General features: G+C 39.1%; 1 protein-coding gene across 1 annotated transcript in view; it reads left to right on the top strand.

The window, feature by feature from the left end:
* spon1a (spondin 1a) overlaps positions 1 to 10039 on the top strand; it is a 75494-nt gene extending 65455 nt beyond the window's left edge. The window contains exons 8-16 of the mRNA XM_083913870.1: positions 932 to 1133; positions 2917 to 3057; positions 4527 to 4602; positions 4836 to 5018; positions 7357 to 7527; positions 7634 to 7801; positions 8141 to 8305; positions 9467 to 9733; positions 9826 to 10039. Coding sequence (XP_083769996.1) covers positions 932 to 1133; positions 2917 to 3057; positions 4527 to 4602; positions 4836 to 5018; positions 7357 to 7527; positions 7634 to 7801; positions 8141 to 8305; positions 9467 to 9733; positions 9826 to 9989 — 1537 coding nt within the window. The 3' untranslated portion in view covers positions 9990 to 10039. The remainder of the gene's footprint in view (positions 1 to 931; positions 1134 to 2916; positions 3058 to 4526; positions 4603 to 4835; positions 5019 to 7356; positions 7528 to 7633; positions 7802 to 8140; positions 8306 to 9466; positions 9734 to 9825) is intronic.
* Positions 10040 to 13290: the final 3251 nt, after the last annotated feature.

The raw sequence follows: 13290 nt of genomic DNA on the forward strand, positions 1-13290 counted from the left end.
GCTATACCTGTTCATACGAGGTGGGTACATATGACAGCTTTGTGGCATTACCAAGTACTAAGGTTGTGTTGTACTTCAAGAAATCGTTAACAGGTCTACTATTATCCATTAGAGCAGGGGTGCCCTATTGCCGTCCTGGAGAGCTTATTTCCTGCATGTTTTAGGTTTCTCCCTGCTCTAACACACCTGATTCTAACGATTTACGAACCTGTGACAGGCTTCAGCTACTTGATAACAAGCACATCATTGGAGTGCAAGGGCAGAGGGAAACCTAAAACCTGCAGGACAGTGGCCCTCCAGGACCACATTTGGGCACCCCTGCTCTAAACTAACTGTGTTTCAGGAATTCAGGAGCCACATTCTCCCAATTAAACTTTCATTCATATCATAGCAATTATTTAATAATATGAACTTAATAGTTTTGAACAATATCAGTATCAGAAATGCCCCCTAAACTAATTTTGTGCATCTTGGGCACAAGGAAATAATTTTGGGCAGAAATAAGTTTTCAGGTTGTTGCAGATTGATCTTGGTATCACCACACCAAAATAGCTTGATCTGGATACCCCTTGTGTGTACCAGAGTGGTATAGGTTATAGAAATCTTACCACTGGCTGACCATTGCATTCAATTCCCTACAGCTTTACATTTAAAGACTGATTGAACTGTCAACATTCTGGTTTTGTTGTTGATTACTGTTCACCTGGTTCAGTAAAATGTCATAACTTGTTAACTTGAGTATCAGAAACTTTTTGAGGGAAACTCACAGGTGACACAATTAAAAAAGTGTTCACAAGGTGCAACATAATATATTATTAGACACATTTTCTCATTTAGTCGGTTGGGATGCAGGTAGCGTCTCTTTCTTTCCTTACACACACTTATAAACTGCTTTGAATAACACAGAGCTCATTCTCAATGTCTTCCTCAGGCGTGCCGCCCCCTCAGCTGAATTTTCAGTGGACCAGACCCGTCACCTCATGTCCTTCCTGACCATGTTGGGGCCCAGTCCGGACTGGAATGTGGGTCTGTCTGCTGAGGACTTGTGTACCAAGGAGTGTGGCTGGGTCCAAAGGGTGGTCCAGGACCTGATCCCCTGGGATGCAGGCACTGACAGTGGGGTGACATATGAGGTCAGTGAGAACACTGAAGCATTTTAATATTAATCACTAAGTATTTTATTAAAGCATGATGTCACCTCAGTAAGAAGCAACTGTTTTCAAATGTGTTATTGTTTCATTTTTGTCTTAATTAAACACTAGGTGGAAAAAGGAACTTTAACTGCATCATCATCATCATGCAACAAAAACAGTGCCCCTCTGAATTCCTGCTTCTGACTTAAATTTCTTTGGGGACCCCTCTGAATGTGTGACTCAACTCTGTTTACCTACCTGCAATCCCACAGCAATCACAACCTCTTGCAAACTGTTATTCTCCCCACCTTTCAACCCCTGAGTAACCTTCATCCGAACTCTCATCACCAGCTGAGTCTTCCCTTCACACTCAAGTTTTGACCTTGTCACTACGCCAACCTCTTCCTCTTCATCTGCCTGTCTGCTTACATTCACCATCACTCCCTCTCTCACCTCCTCACATACTGGCAGTCTGCAACAATTCAAGTGTCATCACCCATCCAATTCTCCTTTAACAGCCTTGAACGTTTTACCCTGCCGCCCTCACCCTGAGGTGCTGCCTGCTGTGTGCTCAGTGTCTCCAGTCAGCACTAACAGATTAGGCTGTGCATGCGGACGTTTGATCAAACTCTATGACGACGTGTGAAACCTTTGGCTGATCCCTTGGAGCTCACAGATGAACCCACTGAACTGTGTTCTTTTGGCCAGCTTCAGGAATAATTTCACTCTTCCTCTTCATCTTCTTCTCTCCCTCTCACACTCACACTCACATGCATACACACACACACACTTCTCAGTACACCACACTTGTCCTTGCTTACAGACACTTTGTGTCTCACACTGACTAAATCGGACTGTACTGCAGGTCAGGCATGTTCAGCAACTTTCAGTTTGTGTTCTTTTTGACTCTGAGTAGGTTGACTGTTCTCTAAAATTCTATTCGCACTAGTATTTCATATTTTTTTCATAGCAAACACAGCTTCCACTTGCCATCTGCAGTATAGTCTGAACTCCAAAATTCCACTATATTAATGTTATGGTAAATCATCTGTAAAAACCTTTTGTCAAGTGGAAGTACAGAATTTGAACGGTGTACAGCAGATGATCATAGATGAAAGGGACGGGTGGTCTGCAAGCAACAGGAAGTAAGTTATTGTAGTATGATGAGTTGATTTGGTCATTTTATCAACACAGTCACCAGTTGGAGCGGCCATAACACACAGCTCAGGGAAATTAAGTACTAGAATTGAATTGCTGGAATTAGCATAAAAAACCTTCTCAGATTCGTAACTCAGTGAAATATGAATGCACAGACATTATTGTGAAGGCCTGAGGATATTGTGGATGGTGGGACTCTCTGTGCCATTACTTTCACTGAGGCCAGCCACCATTGCCCTTCTCCCTATCTTCCCCTCTCTCACAAACACAAACAGAACTGCTCTTTGCTTGTTTTTCTGCCTTGGTTTGGTCACAGCGGGGGGTTGAAGGATGAGCTGATCTTTTACCTCCAGACAGCCTCTGGTGGTTGTGCTTCTATCAACCCCATGCTGGCAGACCTTTTCTGTTGACTAAAAGCAGCATCACCTATATAAACTACAATTATTCTCTAAAGCTGTTCTTTACACTTTGTGACTTGTCCTTTGTGTCACTTGTCCTTTGTGTCACCTTGAGTGACTTTGTGCACATTGTCAAGTATTTTTCAAATAAACCCTGACAGTGTGTTATTTTTGAAATCCCTAAGATCTACGTTTTTCTCTTCTGACCTTCTATGTGCTTGTTTTAGTCTCCCAACAAACCCATTGAAACCCCGGACAAGATCCGTCCCCTGACCAGTCTGGATCATCCACAGAGCCCTTTCTATGACCCTGAAGGGGGTGCCATCACTCCAGTGGCCCGGTTGATGGTGGAACGCATCGCCAGAAAGGTCCGTCTATTTTCATACCATTCAGTTCTTGATGCAAATACAGATACTATAGGATAGGATAATGCAGGAGTTCGTACAAAATGGTATAGTAGGGTATTTTAACAACTAAACATTCAGACTGTAATTGAGTCTAGCGATTGTGCTGTACAAATTATACAGTGACCCAGTTGATTAGCCCTTTCGTCTCACAGTAAGTAAGAAAAAGCAGAAAAAAGAAAGATCCTTGGTCGTTCTTTCTCTTTTGATTGCTTCTCTGCAAGTATTTTTCTCGTCATAAGTGCTGATACCCTTGCTTTAGTGTTGCATTCTGGGGTGATCTTCTAGTACTTACAGCTCAGCTCTGCACCTCTTCACATATACACTTGTTCACTCTTAACCCTCTTAAGTCTATGGTACAAACTACAAATGCTCCTTTAATATTTTCTATCGTTTGTGAAGTATAGATGCCTTTTAAGGCCTCAAATGCAGAGACAGAGAGGGAGGGGAGAGTCAGCTTTCTTTTTTTTTATCACTACTCAGCAGGTACGATGGTCAGTTCAATCCTGTCCATCAATACAGCAATTGATCAGTGGCGGATGTACTCCTGTATTTGTGGTGTGCTTGATGGGAGTAGTATTTTCACAAGGGGAAAAAAAAATCATTTGGAAACCTGTCAACAAGATTTGTTTGCTGCTTTTCAAATCGAACAAAAATTAAATATAAATCTAATTCTAATTCATGTTATGAAATGTCAGTTTTTATTAGTTGTATATCGAACACCTCTTCTTTAAAGTAAAGGTATGATAACAAAAGTGGGAATGTGATATTCCTTAAATCAATACACTGATGATGATGATGTGTAATATGACCAATCCCCACCAGTGTCATTTATACCAAGAACAATAAGTGCCACTATACCTCAAATTATTTTTGTGATGCAGCTCCTAAAAGAGTTTTAGACAATAAAAATGAAACAAAGCATTGACAAGAACGTTAATTAAAACATTTATGGCAGGTGTAAAAAATACTCTCTCTCTCTCTTAAAATAACTCTGTGAATTATATGTTGTTTCTTATTAGAATTTGATGGGTGGTTAAACTCTGGCTGCAAACCAGAAAGGGATAAAAGGTTAGCAATCCTTCAGTGGCACCTAGAGGCAGCTGTGGGGAGTTTATTCTGTGATCCTTTTGTCACAACCAATTACTCGTCATTTACTTAGCACATGCACACATGCTCAGTTTATACCTGCAGAATTGTAGAATGCAGGGACTTTCATTCGTATAGACTATGTCTTCTTCCGGTGTTGGGAAAATCCCAACTAAGAGAATTTGTAGGCTTATGCTGACCTGCCCATTTGCCAGCTTTCACTCTCACAGCTATCAGAAATGAAAGTTTTAGAGAGGACAAACAGAAAACCAAAGCAACAGAGCACCTACAGAGTGCTTGAGTATGCCCCGACATTACTGTGTCTATGTGTTGTCTGTTTGCAGGGTGAACAGTGCAACATTGTGCCGGACAATGTGGATGACATTGTAGCAGATATTGCCCAGGAGGAGAAAGAGGAAGGTCTGGAGCCTGCTCCAATTTCTCTCTCTCTCTCTCTCTCTCTCTCTCTCTCTCTCTCTCTCTCTCTCTCTCTCTCTCTCTCTCTCTCTCTCTCTCTCTCGCTCTCTCTCTCTCTCTCTCTCTCTCTCTCTCTCTCGCTCTCTCTCTCTCTTTCTTACACAAGACTTGAAGCATCGTTAACAGTGTCAGACAATTGTAGTACAGTACCGTTATTCCCCTTTACCATGTTGCAGATGATACCCCTGAGACATGTATCTACTCCAACTGGTCTCCATGGTCCGCCTGCAGCTCGGCCACTTGTGAAAAGGGCAAGCGGATGAGGCAGAGGATGCTAAAAGCCCAGTTGGACCTTAGTGTACCCTGCCCACACACCCAGGATTTTGAGCCTTGCATGGGGCCTGGATGCAGTGATGAGGGTAAATATCTATCTACTGTGTAACAAAAAAGCCCATGCAACTGTTGAGGTAAAAATAGTTTTCTAAAGGTTTAGCATCTCCCAAGGGCCTTTATATCTCTTTGATTATTTTATTGAAATGTTAGGATTATTGCTTCCATTAATGTTTTGACCCTCTAAAAAACTTTTTTAAAAACCTTATTGTTGTAGGCCATCAATAATACCCAAGGTATCATTCTTCTGCAGCAGTGAGGTGAAAGCAGAAGGAAAGTCAAGGAGGTAACTCTGTTTATATTGCAGGCTTTTACATTTCATAGCAAGTCAAGTTAAATTGCATTAGGCCATTAAATATATTCGTCAGATGTTAAGAGAAAAATAAATTATATCTTCTGCTTGTTCAAGGTTTATTTTCTCTCTTTCTCTCTCTGTCTTCTTTCACTGAATTAATGGTTGTGCCTGAGGCAGCAGGTTAGGTTTCCATGTAGATCAGCGTCCAACAGTTTGGTCTAATCTAATGATTGATGAAACATAATGACTTTCATGACCCCCTGACCTTTTCCACACACCACCATCAAGTGAACATTTCCTTTGACCAACACGTCTATGACAAGTATGGAGATATATAAATTATCATTTCACATAGATGATTAAATTATGTGATAAAGAAGTGAAACAAGGTAACCCCATTACGGTTGATCAATAAGTTAGATTTTTCTACCAGTAAAATAAGCCCTTTATTGCTAGTTTAATGATGGGGAGAATGTGCCATGTTTTACACCTTGAATGGTTTACTTATGATAAGATTTTAAAGCTTTGTCTATATAGCACCTTTTAAAACTTACAGTGTTCATGGGGGAACAATTAAACACTTCAGCACTACATTTAAATACAACCAGGCAAATAAAAGTGAAATAGAGCTGGGTCTGTCTGACGTTCCTGCCTGTAATAGGGAAGGTTTTTGTTGCCACCGTAATCTACGGGGGAATTGTTGGGTCTATGTAAATCATAAATAAGTCATAGAGTGTGGTCTATACCTACTCTGTAAAGTGTTCTAAGATAACTTTTGTTATGATTTGTTACTATGAATAAAATTGAATTGACTTGAATTGAATTGAATGAAATATGCCACAATAAAACTGCTAATTTATTCAAATGAACTGTGCTGATAAAGTAACACGTGTTTCAGCTTATGGATGCACATTACACATGCGCACTTGCGTCCTTAGCCTTGCTGACAGCCTACACACATTATCCATGGCACAAAAATAACATCTTGAAGAGAATACTAGGTATAAAAAGGGCTATAATTCCTACATAGTTTGCCTTATGTGGATGTAAGCACCCTGAAATCAAAGCCGAAAGTTGGCATTTCAACCCCACAATCACAGTTTCATATCAAATCCAGTGATCTTTGAGTTCAGATCCAATACAACAAAAATATGTCACAGTTCAATATTTACACTCTGCTTCACTTCCATACCAAGTCTCAAATGCTAACATTTGAAAAAGTCATTATTGGACTTTATTATGTTTTCTATATGAAAAACACATACCAAGATTTTCCAACAGACAAATAGTCCTTACATGTATCTTCAGCTAAACAACACTCACCTCATTCTTGCTGGTGGAGATACTTACCAAAAAGAAAAGTGAAGCAGTGCTGCCAGTGACAGCCATAAGTATTACATGTGCTCACTTATCTAGATGGTGTTTATTTTTTACTGTTCTCTGTCTTCTTCTGCGTTTGAAAACAAGCAGTGACACATTTATTTTGACAAGAAATACAAAATCTGTTTATTTCTGTGCTTTGGAACCTGGGCATTTTTAATGAGCCTACATATACAGCATTCCGGCCTTATTGTGGAGAGTGCTGTTTCAACAATGTTCAAACATACAATGATTACAAGAGTGCACAAAGCACCAGAGCATTCAAAATAAACTAATGAGCTGTTTGGACTCAGAACCAAATAGATCCATTTGTTGTTTTTTTTGTTTCTTTTTGTATTGTTATTATTAGTTATATAGAACCATTTATACAAGAAAGTTCATAGCATGCCTGCTGGGAATGGGTTGATTACCTGACCTGTGGTTTTGGGCCCCAATCAGCTATAGATTTATTTTGATGTTAAGATATGAAAAATATTGAATTACTATTCTTCTTGAATCCCATAATTTACAGCAAGTGGTGAAATTTATAATAGATGCTGGCAAGGCCACATACATACAGTGTTTAACACCTTAAGCTGCAGATTCAACGTTTTTGAGTTCCCTGTGCTTTTAAATAATTTAGTAATCTACCTTAATCACTGACTTCTCTGGAAGCTTGCTGACATCTTCCTCTTTGTCACCTGACTCTTTAGATTCCTCAACCTGTATGTTGTCAGAGTGGATCACCTGGTCTCCCTGTAGTTTGTCCTGCGGGATGGGCACACGTTCCCGGGAGCGTTATGTGAAGCAGTTCCCGGACGATGGCTCAGTCTGCACCCTGCCCACAGAGGAGACTGAAAACTGTGTGGTCAACGAGGAATGCTGTGAGTTTTCCATTTTCTGATGTAAAGTGAACCAGTTCCAATTACATTATGTAATGTAAATAGCACTGTAGATTTACTGTACTTTGTCTGTCCCTCTTGGCCTAAGCTCCCAGCAGTTGTCTGGTTACAGAGTGGGGTGAATGGGATATCTGCAGTGCCACTTGCGGTCTCGGCATGAAGAGGAGAGAGCGCATGGTGAAGACGCCTCCTGCAGATGGCTCCATTTGTGGAGCAGAGGTGCTAGAAGTGGAGAAGTGCATGATGCCAGAATGTCGTGAGTAGCAGCCTTTTCAGGACCACAACTATCCTGACTTCTGCACTTTTGCCCCATTAAGCAGTCGGTAGCCTAACTGATGAGCACTGATGAGACAAACACAGTTTTCCTGCAGCAACTATCTGAACTTTAATCAAATAGGATTTTCTTTCAGATTTAACTCTTAAACAATGAATTCAGAACAACAACACTTTTGAATAAGCTTTGGTCTCCTTGTTTTGCTGCTACTATTCATTATTGTTTAGATCAGTGTTAGCCTTTGAGTTCAAATATCTCAGACCGATTTAATGTCAAAATGCATATCTGAAAGTGTTACTGAGGGACTCCTTTTGTGTATAGACACAATTCCCTGCATGCTGACTCCATGGTCTGACTGGAGTGACTGCAGTGTGACTTGCGGTAAGGGATCGAGGACACGACAGCGCATGCTCAAGTCCCCAGTTGAGCTGGGAGAATGTACAGAAGACTTAGAACAGGTGGAGAAGTGCATGCTTCCAGAGTGCCGTAAGTATTTCTATCTCCACACCAACATACTATACATTTATGGAAATACATAATAATTTCATCTTCATTATGCAACCTGGTGCTTTGATGCAGATACATACACTGATGGGAGTTACTTCGCAGCACGCAGTGCAGACACACATATTCACCTATGACTGTACTGTGTATCGATTCAATATTTACAGTAATTTGGTGCTTGTTTTTATAAGATGTACATGAGATAATATGGTTTATTTGTATTCCAGTTGTAATCAATGACAGACAAAAAACATTTTGAATGAAATGTTTAACATTAGGAAGGAATTACAAAAAATAACATCATTAAAAAAGCAGTTTGTAAAACAGTTTGAGGTTAATTAGAAATATAAGCCCTTAGTGAAATGAACTAAAATGGGTTTGAGATAAAAAACAAAGTCTCCATTACATAATTTGTCCTGAGAAGTTTATTTTCCATCTAAAAAATGTCCCACTCAGTAAATATTTTGATCAGAATTCAATGCAAGACAAATTTGAGATTGATTCTGTATAAAAAATGTTTGTCCATGTTTTGATGTAAAAAATGAATACTCTCATTCACCGTCTCTGTTTTTCTCTGTTACGCGGTCTACCAAATAGTCTATGATGAGCTATGTTTTTTATCAAAACAATAAGACTTGAAACAGAGCCATATTTTAAAGCCATACACTCTCTATTTAATAGAAATGTGTTGGAATCTTTATTCCTATATCTTGAAATTAATGTTACTCTAAGCAAGAGAAGAGGTTGCCAAACCACCAGCCAAAACCATGAACCTGCTAGGTCAATTTATTACTGTCCCCCAAAATGATTTGAATAAATATCAATTTTGTTGTTTCAGGACTTACAGTTGTTAATATACAGTACACTGTATGTATTAATTTTTCATGTCAGTGCTTATTAGATTTACAGCGGTGGGCAGGATGTTACATCAGAACCATGTGAAAATGGCAAATTTCAAAAGCATTCTCTATGGTGTCACTGTATAATTTAAGATCAAACAAACTGTATTCCCTAGATGGGGATTTATATATAATCCATAACTTACAATACACACAAAAAAAACGTCAAACCGTCCTCCTCATCCTTTACCACTCTTTTGTCACAACCCCCTAAACAACTTTGTTTTTGTCCAATTCTTCTCAGCCATAGACTGCATCATGTCAGAGTGGACTGAGTGGTCAGAGTGCAATAAGTCCTGTGGGAAGGGTCATACGATCCGGACACGCATGGTGAAGCTGGAGCCTCAGTTTGGAGGAGACCCGTGTCCTGAAACTATCCAGAGGAAAAAGTGTAAGATCAGGAAGTGCAACCGAGGACAAGCCAACAGTGATGAGAAGAAACGACGCAAGGAACAGCGTGAAAAGAGGAGAAGCAAACAGGGTAGAGCTGAGGTCACCTCCGAGCATCCGGGTTGGTATTCACCCTTGATACATTAACAACTACAACCACACAGAAAATAACTAAAAAAAAAGTTTTTCCTTTATCTCGATTTCTGTCTTTAGGATGTAAAATGAGGCCGTGGTCAAGTTGGACAGAATGCACCAAGCTGTGCGGTGGAGGTATTCAAGAACGGCTCATGACAGTAAAGCAGAGGTTTAAGACTGCCCAGCTGTCCAGCTGCAAGGACAGGAAGGAGATCAGAGCATGTAATGTGCACCCCTGCTAGGAAGGAGTAGGGGGAACAGGGCTGATGTGGAAGAGAGGGAGGGATGACAGTGGGGCTAGGAACAGGACAAGGCATGGCACACTGTCGCACAATGATCCAATGCACTCTGTTTAGGGCTGAAACGGCACATGCTTGAATCTGTCTCGGTTAAATCCAGAGCTCAGGTCAGTCAAGAAAAGAGGAATTTCAAGATCTCACTGGAAAACTCTGGATTTAAACTAGGCTGTTTCTTCCGTGCTTTCCCTCTAGCTCTTATACACATACGACTATTTTGCAAGATTACTGTAAACTTGTTGTGGTATAATATATCTTGAAAAATATGATTATGAAATAAAAATTGATTTAATAATGAGATAAAGAACTGTTATATCTTGTGGTATCCTTATGTAGTACAGTATATTCCAGACTTAAAGCACAGGTGCCCAGCCATTCCAGTGTTTTATACGCCTTTGATTGTTCAGTTGTTTCTAGAACACTAAATGCCCAGTTGGCTTTTTACCCAGCTATATTGTTGTACGTGTAGATGGACCACGATTGAGATCTGTATGATTTTGAGCATTATTAGAAGATTTTATTGTTTGTTTTTTTTGCTGTGGAATTTTTTGATAAGAATGTGTCCCAGGATTCTTACCAAAGTCTTGTGTAGATGTTTTCTAGATGTCTTCACCTCTTGTTCTTTATCTCTGTTCCTCTAACATATTAATATTTTGGAATAATATCACCTTTACAATAAATGTTAATGTGACAACTTGTCACCTGGATCTGTCTTTTTATTTTAGATAAATATGTAATGTAGGCAGTTGATGGTTACACTTCTGCTGCCACTAGATGGCGATAACGAGCTAGATCCTTTTCCTTTCATGAGGAAAGTGGTCATTTCTGAGGCTGCTTGTTCCAAGCATGTTGTACCCCTTACCTCTCTCCATATTTATAATAGCCAGAAGGGGCAGTATGAGGAATGGAAGACACATTCAAAATTACGGAGGGGTATTTTATTCATTTTTATATGGTACTACTACTACTTTGGTCAGTGCTGGAAGTAGATTTACTGAATTTTGTATGTGTAAATAAGGTATTTCATCAAATATGCGCTAATTTGCATACATTTCCAGAAGACGAATCGAATTATTGGATAAAACCAGGTCTAGAATTCTAATTTCCTTTAGTTGACATATTAGAGTCAGAGGTTTTACATAGAGAATTTTGGATATCTCGTTGTATTACTTCATTAATGAGAAAATACGGCCAACAGCCATTAAAAAAGGAATACATTTCCACCATGTATTTAGGAAAAAAAGGTTTATAAATCATTCATATGAATAACATATGAACAAACCACTCTTAAAAAACCTAATATGAACAGTTTGGTGCGTGTAAGTGCATGCATTCTACTTAAGTGGATATTTCTGGCAGAGAAAAAAAAACTAATTTTGAGGAAACAACCTTTTTAGATATGTAATGTAAAATTCCATACGTTTTGCAAGATACCACGTGTGAATAGGGGAAAAAAACAGAACTAATATACAGTATATCACCATGACACTTATCTTAATTACTTCATTATATTTTAATTATATATATTAATATAAAAATACATTTTTATTTATACATACACATATATATGTATAATATGTATTATATATATATATATGTATATATACAATTTTATATAAAAATTTAAATTAAATATATAATAACTATTACAATTATTTTTGTATACATATACATATATATGTATAATATGTATATATAACATTTTAAATTAAATGTATAATAATTATTACAATTATTTTCTGTATCTGTAAGCATTTGTACATATAGGGTGTAGTCTCACTTTAAAGGAACATAGAGGTTGGAGTGCAGTGACTTTGTATGTACAGTACCTGTGCTGGCTGAGATCTTGAAAGAATCTGCCCCCCTGCTCTCTGGTGTAATCGGTGGGGGGAGGGGATGGTGTCAGGCTTTCCTCACTGTGGGGAAAGGGGTGAAAAATTCAATACACACATCACAATGCCCTTCTTGTTTCCATGCCAACGCAACCACACATGGGAGAAGCCTCCACACTTCACACACGCTGGAAGCACAGAAGGGGAATTATTATGGTCATGATTGAGCTGTTAAAACATAAATTGCCTCAGAGACTGTGACAAGAGTTGCATGGGTCGAGGAAAAAAAGAAGAAGAAATGGACTAAGGATGTGTGTTTGTCTATCTTTGTGTGTGATCTGGTTGGAAACCTCTAGACCTTATCCAGTCTAGTGCAGTGCAGGCTGGTGGTAATGAAGCCGTTCTGAGACCAGACTTAAAGATGCAGTTATGCCAATAGACCGTCCATGTCTCTGTGATATTATAATGACTTTCCTCTGTCTGTGGACGCATTGATGAATATGTATATTGTGGGGGCAAGCCACACTGCTGGCATAAAAACGGAACTATCCGACCTCTTCCGCATTTAGCCTGTTTCTCAATGAGCTTCAAAGGTTTCAACAACTGAGAAACATTCACGTCCGTGATGTGGGGAAAGAAAGAGGTACTCTGCCACGTCAGTTAGGTAGCATCTTTTGGCACCAATCATCTGAAGCATCACCCTTTTGATAGACTGGTTTTATTTTTGTGCTTCAAAATCTTTGTGAGGCAAGATTCATGTAGCCTACTGTAAGTTACTGCAACACCTTTTCCTTTTTCAAAAGAAAAAGCCTCAGGCATAGCACTTTGTTGAAAGCAGTGTTATGCCTAAGAGGTTTTACACTTTCTATAAATCTCAATGAACATGGTTCGACATTCTCTAAGTCTCTGATTTATTTTAAATAGTCATAACATATTCTGCATCTTGACCAAGCCTTTGCATTTTGATCACAAATACTGATTCAATCATACTGTGTACTAAGTAACAGGATTGCAATTCCTTTCATTAGCATTAGCAAACTGTGAGCATCTGTGTGCACATCTAATAATGTACTGAAGCTATAAATAAATATACCTGCAAGAAGTACAGGGACATTCTTTAATGACAACGATAACAAACCGATGTTTAGCAGTTATAATGTTTACCTGGGGTCCGTTTCACAAAGCAGGTTTAGTGAAAACTCTGAGTCTGTTAACCCTGAAATGAGGGAAACTCTGAGTTTTCCGTTTCACAAAGGGAGGTAACTCAAACCAGAGAAAGAGAGGTAACTCTAGCCTGTTTCACAAAGAGAGGTAACTTAAACTCTCGGTCAGTTACCATGTTAACATGCTCTATGAACCTAACCTGATGGGACCAGGTTTTTCTCAACAAACCTCGAGTTTCTCTCTGTCTCCGC

The sequence above is a fragment of the Echiichthys vipera genome, assembly GCF_963691815.1.
Source record: "Echiichthys vipera genome assembly, chromosome: 1".
Classification (NCBI taxonomy): domain Eukaryota; kingdom Metazoa; phylum Chordata; class Actinopteri; order Perciformes; family Trachinidae; genus Echiichthys; species Echiichthys vipera.